This window comes from Protomyctophum parallelum (assembly GCF_964188405.1).
Source record: "Protomyctophum parallelum genome assembly, chromosome: 11".
Taxonomy (NCBI): Eukaryota; Metazoa; Chordata; class Actinopteri; order Myctophiformes; family Myctophidae; genus Protomyctophum; species Protomyctophum parallelum.
The window spans coordinates 25447051-25457765 of NC_139707.1; the positions used below are offsets into that span (position 1 = coordinate 25447051).

Consider the following 10715-nt stretch of genomic DNA (forward strand, 5'->3'; position numbering starts at 1 on the left):
CCTGCCTTCTCTAGATGAACTGATATTGCCCACCCACAGACAATCTCTTTAAAGCAATAATGTTTTACTATTTGAACTATTGCAACATTATAGGTTTTATACCTATATCATTATATGATTATCATGATAGATATCAGATTGAGTTGCTGTAAATTGCAGTGTTTATTGCCACTTTGATGATCAGTATAGTCAGAAGGACTCTGGACTCACATGTCAGCTGATAATGGCATCCTATTAAATTGAAACATTGTGCTTATCTTCGCATTTTACTCTTGTACTGGAAACCTATGCACCCATGCACACTATCTCTGGCACTAATATTTGCTTATGGACGTATCATAAGCAAATATAATTTTCTATTTAACCAAGTATCCTATATATCGGCTACTTGTCTGACATTTGATAACAATAAAACCGCATTTCTAACAAAAACATGATGCGAAGCCTGCGTAGCTAGTTCAGGCAGACAACTTGTGAGTGCGCCTACCTGATCAGGTGACTAGTCTCATGCACTCTTTACCTGATCAGTGATCAGAGCGGCTATTTAAACTTCTCTGCCTACCTGCTCTTTCCTGGCTTCTCTCCCGCTGTGCGGTCGTGCGCCGCTGCTGCTGCTGTCTCCCTGCCTCGCTCGCTGCTAACCTGCTGCTCATGAAGTTTTTGCAAATCCCACCGCCTCCCCAGCATCCACATGTAGGCTCTGTTTCTAGATCCCCCTGCATGGGGTCTTATTTAGTCCCTGTAATTCTATTTGGCTTATAACTAATGAATAGGGATCAACCTTCAGTGTGACCCTTCTCATTTTTATCAGAACCTTTCAAGGCTGCAGCCACTATCGCCACAAAGCACCATAAACTATCACAACAGTGGTGACCCTGCTAGTATGCAGTACTCATGCTTATGAAAGTCAGGGTCTGAGTGTGAGAGTTCAAGATGACGGATTTAGGGCCAATGCTATGGAATTTAAGGCCAATGCTATGGAATTAGGGCCAATGCTATGGAATTAGGGCCAATGCTATGGAATGTAAGACCAATGCTATGGAATTTTAAGGCCAATGCTATGGAATTAGGGCCAATGCTATGGAATTATGGCCAATGATATGGAATTCAACGCCAATGCTATGGAATTATGGCCAATGCTATGGAATTATGGCCAATGCTATGGAATTTAAGGCCAATGCTATGGAATTAAACGCCAATGCTATGGAATTAGGGCCAGTGCTATGGAATTAGGGCCAATGCTATATGGAATTAGGGCCAATGCTATGGAATTATGGCCAATGCTATGGAATTTAAGTCCAATGCTATGGAGTTAGGGCCAATGCTATGGAATTTAAGGCCAATGCTATGGAATTTAAGGCCAATGCTATGGAATTTAAGGCCAATGCTATGGAATTATGGCCAATGCTACGGAATTTAAGGCCAATGCTATGGAATTAGGGCCAATGCTATGGAATTAGGGCCAATGCTATGGAATTAGGGCCAATGCTATGGAATTAGGGCCACTGCTATGGAATTTAAGGCCAATGCTATGGAATTAGGGCCAATGCTATGGAATTTTAGGCCAATGCTATGGAATTAGGGCCAATGCTATGGAATTATGGCCAATGCTATGGAATTATGGCCAATGCTATGGGATTATGGCCAATGCTATGAAATTATGGCCAATGCTATGGAATTATGGCCATTGGGTTAGGGTTAGGGTTTGAGCTCCACTCAGATAACCCAGACTAGGACCTATCCAGGAGCTCCACTGGTGAGAGGATACACAGCTGTATCTCTCATGGATTCATTCGAGTGGCTCAGTGGATACTCAGTAGGCTTTGGACTTCATCACGTGAACTTCACAAACCCCAATAGGCCAAGGACACCGAAACGCTCCGCTCACTACTACTACCAAGTGATGAAGGACAATGGCTTCCCTATAACTGATGACGAGAAGCTGTTTTATGGGCATTTCCCCGGAAGTTTCAACTGGACCACCGCTAGTGCTGCATACCAGGTAGGCTACTGTAGTGTGTACATGTAAACCCCCAGCATTCATAGAAAATGGCAGATGTACTTTACTTTAGTATCATTTTGAGGTATGTACTTTACTTGGGTATTTCCAATTTCCATTTGTTTTACTTCTACTCCACTACATCTCAGAGGCAATATTGTACTTTACTCCACTACACTCCACTTACTTTGTAGATTTTGATTATTATTATTAAAAGTCAGGTCAAGTCAATTTCATTTATAAAGCCCATTAAAGGGTCTGTAGCGCTGTCACCTCACAGCTAGAAGGTCCTTGGTTCGATTCCCGCTGGGGATGCTGTGGGCGGCGGGCGCTTTCTCTCCTCTGTGTCATCAGTGCCCATACCCTAGTTGGGGTTGGCGAAAGGGCCTTTCTGTGTGGAGTTTGCATGTTCCCCCCGTGTCCCCTACGATAGCCTACGATAGCCGGTACGGTACCCTCACAAAAAACATGCAGTAATCCTGCTCTCTAAACTGCCTCCGCCTGTCCAGCTTCTGATGGAGGGGAAAGGAACTGGTTGGAATAGCGTGTTCCTTCCTCACACTACGTCCCACCAGGGAAACTCCCCCCCTGTCAGGTGAAAAGAAGCGGCTTGGATGCTTTTGCATATAAGGAAGCATGAGGTCAGTCCGTTGCTCTTCCCAGGTTGGCGAAGGGAGTGTAGAGCCAATTAAGATAAATTTTAAAAAGCACCTAAAAAAAAAGCCAATGACCGACCAAAGTTCTGTACAGCATGAAAAGAATCATGCATTACTCACTTCAGCCATTTGAAAATAGACAATCTACAAGCTCACAATGCGCTGCAATGCGACAGCCTCCGTGTTCCCTGTATGTAATCATAAGATATTGAACCTGGCAGTTAACTGGGGGCAAAATATATTGATTAAATGGAATAATACAGTGGTTCTCAACCAGTTGTCCGGGGACTGTGATCCTTGAGGCTGTGCAGCTGGTCCCCAGCTAAATGATGGAGAGTTGGTAACCTAATGAACCCTTATTAGATCTTTAACTCTCGAGAGTGTAAAGTGAAACAAAATTCATTTGACGCTCTCAAGAATTACATTATTGTTAAACATCTGCATTACTTAATTCACAAGACGTCTCAAAATTAGAGAATGTAGAAGAATTGTTATTTTCATCAACATTTGCCTGTTATCTCTCCTATAGTACCAGCATCAATACAGCATGGAATTGTGGACAAAATGTTATCCAATGACAACAAAATATTAAGTTTTGGGTCTGAGAGGCTGAATCTCACCAAATGGTGGTCCGTCCTCAAATGCTGAATAAATAATGGACCTTGATATGAAATTTAATTAAAAAAAAAAATACAAATATAATGTACTATACGAATGCAGTCAAGGCTTCTGGTGAAATTGTGATCCGAAATTCATGAATAAAGAGTAAGGTCTTACTACCAGCGTAACTTAACCTTCTTTTTATTCCAGATTGAAGGGAGCTGGAGGGCTAATGGCAAGGGAAAAGTTTACACATACTCCTCTGAGAGTTAGCAACAATGACAATGCCGATATCGCTTGTGAGTCGTGACAGCTACAATAAGATTGACAAAGATGTGGAGGTCCTGAAGAATCTGAATGTGACCCACTATCGTTTCTCCATATCCTGGACCAGAGTGCTTCCCGATGGAACCATCAAACACGTCAATGAAGCTGGACTCAACTACTACCACAAACTGCTGGATGCATTGGAAGCTGCCAATGTTGAACCTCAGGTAACCAGTGTTGCAATGATTTCATTACATCATATTTGGACTGTGGGTCATAAATTAATCTTAGTACTGTTAAAGTGTTTCATAAAAATGCAAAAAGAAAATGGGTGTACGGTAGAATCATTCAAATTGTCTCTCTTGTATGCTTGGTCACAATACACAGCCGTCCCAAACAGAAATTACATCATGCTCAACACATAGATACAAACATGCATTTTTCCTTTTTCTCTCAACATTCCAGAATACCTCAGAGGAACATTGTTCCGTTAGTGCTGGGCCAACTAAAATGGTTCCAGTCCTCCGGTTTGATTCCAGCTGGAGCGATGTCTTGCCCACTCTCTAGCTCAGCTTTCCTTTCTCTAAAGAATGCAGCAAATCCATTGCTCCAGAATAGGGACACTTACAGTATGTGGTCATTTCAGCTATACAGCATAAAATTCTCAACAGTGTCTCACACAACCAAACAAGATCTGCAAGGTTGTGAGCTACTAAATCACAAATTCAGACATTTGGTGAAGACTGAGGGATCTAATATCGGACCCTGCCAACACTAGCAGGGTTGGTTAATATAATTTAATCGTTGAAAGGAAAATAAATGATTGAAATGTTTCCCATTGTGTAGGTGACCCTCTATCACTGGGACCTTCCTCTGACTCTTCAGAACGTAGGCTGGCGTTCTGTACACAGTGTACAGCCGACTTGGAGACAGAGTGAAGTTCTTGATCACGCTTAATGAACCCTACATCGTGGCTAATGTTGTTTACGGATATGGTTCCTTTGCTCCAGGTACAAAGAAACAAGATCTGGGAGTGCTTCAACTAAGAACAGATTCTTAGTTGAAGCACTTCCAGCTCTTAACCAGAAGTTTTCAAGTTTATCCTGGCCCGGATATCTGGGCAGCTGGGTTGGTGGTCCAGTCTGGCAGCATGTTGCGGGTTCGAGTCCCGATCCTGGCAACCTTTGCTGCGTGTCTTCCCCCCTCTCTCCCAATTTCCTGTCAAACTACTGTAATCTATCAATAAAGGCAAAAAGCTAAAAATGTCATAAATAAATCCTATTATCACTTGGAACTAGTATGACTGCAACCAACAATTTTGTCATCAATTTACCTGGATTATTTGTTCTTTTGTCATGTCAGAAAACTTGATGATGTCCTCAAATGTCTTGTTTGGTTCAGAACCAAAATGTATTCTGATTACTGTCATAGAATATTCACATTTAAGAAGCTGAAATCAGATATTCCATATGATTGATTTTTTAAATAGAAATGATTTAATAGTTGACAACTGATCGACTAATTGATTAATCGTTGCAGCTCTAATAGTTAAGATTTGTGAACATGGACCACTTTCTAAAGCTTAATTTATACTTGACAGAGTCTCTTGCCAAAACAGTGACACCGCCATATAATTGAATGATTACTTAGATTGAATGATTACTTAGTCGTTATGAAAACAAAAAAAACTGAAAGACGCATCCTTAAAGTCGCTTAACCACTTTCATCCAGCTGTTCCAATTTTGGGCATGACATTAAAGGAGAAATATTCCCCAATTATGGCTATGTTTGCACGTTGTGACAAATTATAAAATGGGGTCTTAAGTTATTAAAGTCATGTTTGATAACATTTTACACCCAAGACACCTTATAATAACCATAAACATCTCCCATGTTGTAGGCATTGTGGGTAAGCAGTACATTGCGGGTCACAACCTGATCAAGGCGCATGCTGAGGCTGGCACCTCTACAACGATAAGTACCGTGCAAAGCAAGGCGGCCTCATCTCCATTACTATTTACCTCTGACTGGGCAGAGCCATGGAATCCACATAAACAAGAGGATGTGGACGCAGCCAGGCGTGTTTTACAGGTACATATTGTATTATCTGCGCACAGGCCCAGCAAAGGCTATGTTCAGACTGGCAGCAAAAAAGCTTTTGTGAATAACATTTGAAACTGACAGTGGCCTTGTGGTTAGAGTGTCCGCCCTGAAACTGCAAGGTCGGGGTTGATCCCCGGCCGAGTCATTCCAAAGACTGTAAAAAGGGGACCCAATGCCTCCCTGCTTGGCACTCAGCATCAAAGGGTTGGATTGGGGGGTCAAATCTACTAATCAAATGATTCCTGAGCTCCGGCCTGCAGTAACGTGTGTGACAAATCGTATGACTTTGAACCTCATTCTCATTCTCTGATTCCCAAAGATGTGTCTTACTCAGGTCACTCGGACACTGAAGCCTGAATGATTCTTTGTCAATGACATTCAAGTACTTTTCGGTAACTTTCTAGAAATCAGTGTTGTGTTTATGTGCAAAAAAGAAAGATACCAAAAACAGGAATTTGTCCCAGATCTGGTCATTTTAATTTCATCAGTGTTCTATATCTCCGCAGCGGTGATGAAATATACATTTATTGTGTAGTTTTACATTGGCTGGTTTGCCCATCCAATCTTCAATGGAGATTATAATGATGTAATGAAGACCATCATTCGAGAGAGGAGTCTTGCCGTTGGTCTTCCTACTTCGAGGTAAGATTTTGAGGTTTTACGGCATCTTATGCATAAAAAAAAAGTATCAAATAAAAGGCATATGTTTAAATTACCCAGGCTTCCTGAGTTTACCCCTGAGGAAATCAAGAGGATTAAAGGAACTCATGATTATTTTGGCTTCAACCATTACACCACTGTCCTGGCTTACCCTTATGACTTTGGAGATCGACAGGATTATGACGGTGACAGGTAAGCAGAGTTGGAAAGAGAACTAAAATAAGCTACCGTATTCTACCTAGAGTCCGACATTTTACCAGAATTTTGCCTAGAGACCACTGATTACTGTCATCAACATTTTCTAATCAATTAACACTTTAGCCCTATTCAAAAAGTTTATAAAAAGAGTTTATACAAGCTCACAGCTTGCGCAGTGATTCTAAAAGTGGATTCTGGGGCCTCCGAGAGATCATTGAGAGGGTTGCAGTTAAATGATTGATAGAATGTAGGAACCAGATGGAGTTTTTCAACTGACTGTCACCATTTCACGATTCCATCCAATTCAGTGAGGCCCTCCAAAGTGGTGACCAACTTTAGGTTCAAAGCTAGCTGAAAATAGTAAATTGTATCCTGTTTGGCCGAATCCATCTGGAGCCATCTCCACCTAACCACTTACACCCTACATACTTTGTTGACTAGAGTCCTCCAAATGTCTATTAGGCCCCTCCTGTTGTCGCTCTACACAAAATATATATGGAGAAAATAGCCAATCTACAAGCTGACAACAACCTACAATGTGTCACAATGTCAATGGGAGCTTGTAGATCTGCTATCTTCACTGAATATTCACCCCAGACCCTAGGGTTCATGTGGTTAAATCGAGAAACAGGATGAAAGTGAGACTAATGTTGTTTGCAACTAAAATTACACAAACTTTGAATACATAGCAATGTGAGTGACGGCACATACTGTAGGACTACGGTAGATGCCAGAATGAAGTTAACATCTTTACCATACAGTAGATGCATCTGGAAATGATGATGGATGAGAGGTCTAGCTGTCCAGCATTATAGGCACTAAATACAGTGTGGGCTGATCTCCCATCTAATCTAATCCACATGGCAAGAGTTCTTAAAAGTTCTATACCTTTTGAGTTCATAAAAGATCACACAGTGGAAGGAAATAAAATGGTGGCAAACTTTAAATACCGGTATCCAAGGCAGCTCTGTTCAGTTGAAGTAGAAATTATTATTAATCCGCAGGGGTGCTGGAAACATCCAGGACCGTAGCTGGATCGAATCAGGCTCCTTTTGGCTGAAGATCACTCCATTTGGATTCAGGAGCATCCTCAATTTCATCAGGGAGGAGTATGGAAACCCGCCTATTTATGTCACAGAGAATGGGATCTCGGAGTGCGGAGCCGTGGACCTCAATGACCTCCACAGAGCACACTACTACGAAAACTACATCAACCAGGCACTGAAAGGTACAGTACATACAGGTGTTCTAGTTCATAGTTAGTTGTAATTAAAGGTATATTCAGTGATTTCACTTAATTCAAATATCACTTATGTTTTTGTTTTGTTGTGATAATCCTCCCTACTATAGAGTGTGCTGGCCATATAAGGAGTTCCTCCCTGTCCCCAGTTAACCCCTGGGGGTCAAAAAACCTTAGGTTTCGTTTTTGACTCTCTATCCTGATTGGACGAAAGGCTAGGTCCCACAGCCAAAAACGAAACCTAAGGTTTTTTGAGTGAAATCACTGAATATACCTTTAAGACTTATTGTACAAGTGAGAATTAAATTGATGACACATCTTCCTTTGCACCATTTTTTAACCCTCAGTCTTCCAACAGTGAACATTTGTCTTAATTACTTGATTCTTAACTACTTGATGTCTTAATTAATAACTAAGGATTTTATATTTCAGCCCTTGTACTTGATGGGGTTGATTTGAGAGGATATACGGCCTGGTCGTTGATGGACAACTTTGAGTGGGCCGCCGGCTTTGCAGAGAGATTTGGTCTTTTCTATGTGAACCGCTCTGACCCAGCCCTGCCTCGCATTGCCAAGGGCTCGGCTTCTCGCTATATGGCTATCATCAACTGTAACGGCTTTCCAGACCCCGCCCTTGGTCCCCATGAGTGCTTGAACCCTGAACCTGAAGGTAGAACTTGTACGCTCGCTGAAGTCTCTCACAAGGTTTTTGGCAGCAGTGATATGTGAATGTTCACACACATTTATTAAGACAGAACCTACTGGATACACTCACCGCACACTACCCTAGTCTTTAAACCTATGAATTAATGAAAAGATAGGAATTGTAGGTTTCTGCCCAACAGCAACAACATACACTATATAGGCATATATTTTGGAATAGGACCTATGCACACAGCATCTTACAAAGGCATATGATTATTGTTGGTTTTATCCTATTTTTCTATTTCTATTTCTTTCTTTCTTTCTTCTTTCTTTTTGTCTTGTTGCCACAACATCGAGGAACCAAAAAAAAACGAACAGACACGTAACAAAATTGTGATCTTGAAAAGAAACAGGAGAGGCAGGTGAAGGGGGTGAAGTGCAGTATAAATGGGTCAGATATGAACCGAGGTACTGGAAACAGCATTCAGACCATAACAAAATTCTTTAAAAGTAACATTTGAAAGCATCTTTGGTTTGCAATAGAGGTTATGCACGTGACATCATCATAATGCCCAGGTGTTATGCGGGAACACCTACTACTATACTTACCTGAGTGGCAAAAAACTACTTTCTGGCCTTGACAGCCCATCCATTCAAACAGAAAAATCTGATTGCATTAAATGACGTTAAACTCATTTTGCCATGCACTCTCTTTGCCACTCCATTTTCCACTCCCTTTTCTGCATGTGCATTAATAAGAATAATTAATGATTATTTTACCATTTCACTACAGCTACAAGTGCCCCCCTGGAGACCGCTGTGCCTACTACTCTACCCCAGGAAGAGGGTGAGCTTTTTGGGCTTGGAACTTTTAGCAGCTGATGCTGAGGTAGCTCTTTATGTCTTCTTTGTATTACTACTTTTAAGTACCACTGGGATCATGTTTGTTATGTATCGACTCTTCAAAGCTAAAAGTAAAATTAAGAAAACCGCTGTAGAATCTCTTAGAATGGAGAAAATGTGAGCTTAATCTGCAAACAACCTTTGATTGCAAGCCACACTACTATTTTAAGTGTGGAAATGGTATATCATAACACTTTCATGGTGTGCCAATGACTACACAGATAGTATATAGTGCACATTATAATGTACTGTAGCTTGCACAAACATGCTGCCATCTTGGAAAGAGCAAATGGTGCAGGCTATTTCTTTATCTTTTTGTTACTAAATGTAACAGCTACGAACAGACTGCCTATCCTATCCTAGCTATTACAATACTTGTAGTCATGGTGATTTTAAAAACAGCCACTGTCTGATCTGATATTTACTGCCAATATCAGACAACGTTTTGTCAATTAAAGTTCTGCTGCACTACTGTGCATTTTTTAAATATCTCTACTCGTGTATTCTTATCTCTTTATGAACAAAATCTCTATATTGTAAGTCACTAGTAACTGCAGCTCAAGTGATGGTGCCAGTGCTGAACTTGTCATATTGTGACCAGTTGGTGGCGCCATGACATAGGTTTTTCCCCTCCCAGACCTGTATTGTTGTCTTTTCAAAAGAAAGCTTTTCCCACAAAAATAATTTCAAATATGATTGGAAATAAGAGCAAGACCAGGATTGTTTCTGAACAATTAATATTGAACAATGAATAAGAGATTTGATTGTATTCTATGTAAATTGTGTTCTTAAATGTATTCTCTATTTTATTATTTATGTCATTGTCTTTCGATTTTGTGTAAGGGGAAAACAGCCTATATAGTCTGTATACTGTCCCCCCCTCCCCCCCTTTAATCCTCCAATTAATTTGAAACCTTCTATGTATGATGGTTGCAAGCAATTAAATAAATCAAATCAAGTTATATATGTCACACTGAATTGTGGACCTATATATCATATTATTTTCGCCTGTATCTTTACCTTTATACATTTTTTAAATAACTACTGTGTAATATTTCTCTTCTAAATCTGTGTAGTTCACCAACCTGACAGATCTTCCGAGTAGCCGATGTGTAAACATAACAGGTGTAATTTACTTAAGTACTGTATTTCCAAATTTCAGTAGGCTACATTTACTTCTACTCTACTCCACTACATTTCAGAGGCAAATATTGTACTTTTGCTCCACTACATTTATTTTACATGGCTTTAGTTACTATAGTTACTTTGTAGATTTTGATATATTATTACAAAACATACATTAACAACTTCAGGAGTTCAGCAATCCAGTCAAACCCTAGTCAAACACAGACAAATTTCAAATTGTGCTACTGTTATCTATATTATAGATTCTATACTATTGACTGCAGCTTCTTCCAGCGGTTAAATGTCCCTTTAAGTAAATT

The 10715-nt window shown here is 40.4% G+C and overlaps 1 protein-coding gene across 1 annotated transcript; it reads left to right on the forward strand.

Annotated features, from left to right (window-relative positions):
• Positions 1 to 3539: 3539 nt before the first annotated feature.
• LOC310866941 (lactase/phlorizin hydrolase-like) lies at positions 3540 to 10375 on the forward strand (the record flags this gene model as incomplete). Its single annotated transcript, XM_083776736.1, is given in 10 exon segments — positions 3540 to 3749; positions 4415 to 4532; positions 5423 to 5476; positions 5479 to 5540; positions 5542 to 5613; positions 6161 to 6267; positions 6346 to 6477; positions 7488 to 7711; positions 8156 to 8392; positions 10347 to 10375. Coding segments are annotated over 10 exon segments (1245 nt in total).
• Between the last annotated feature and the right edge of the window lie 340 nt (positions 10376 to 10715).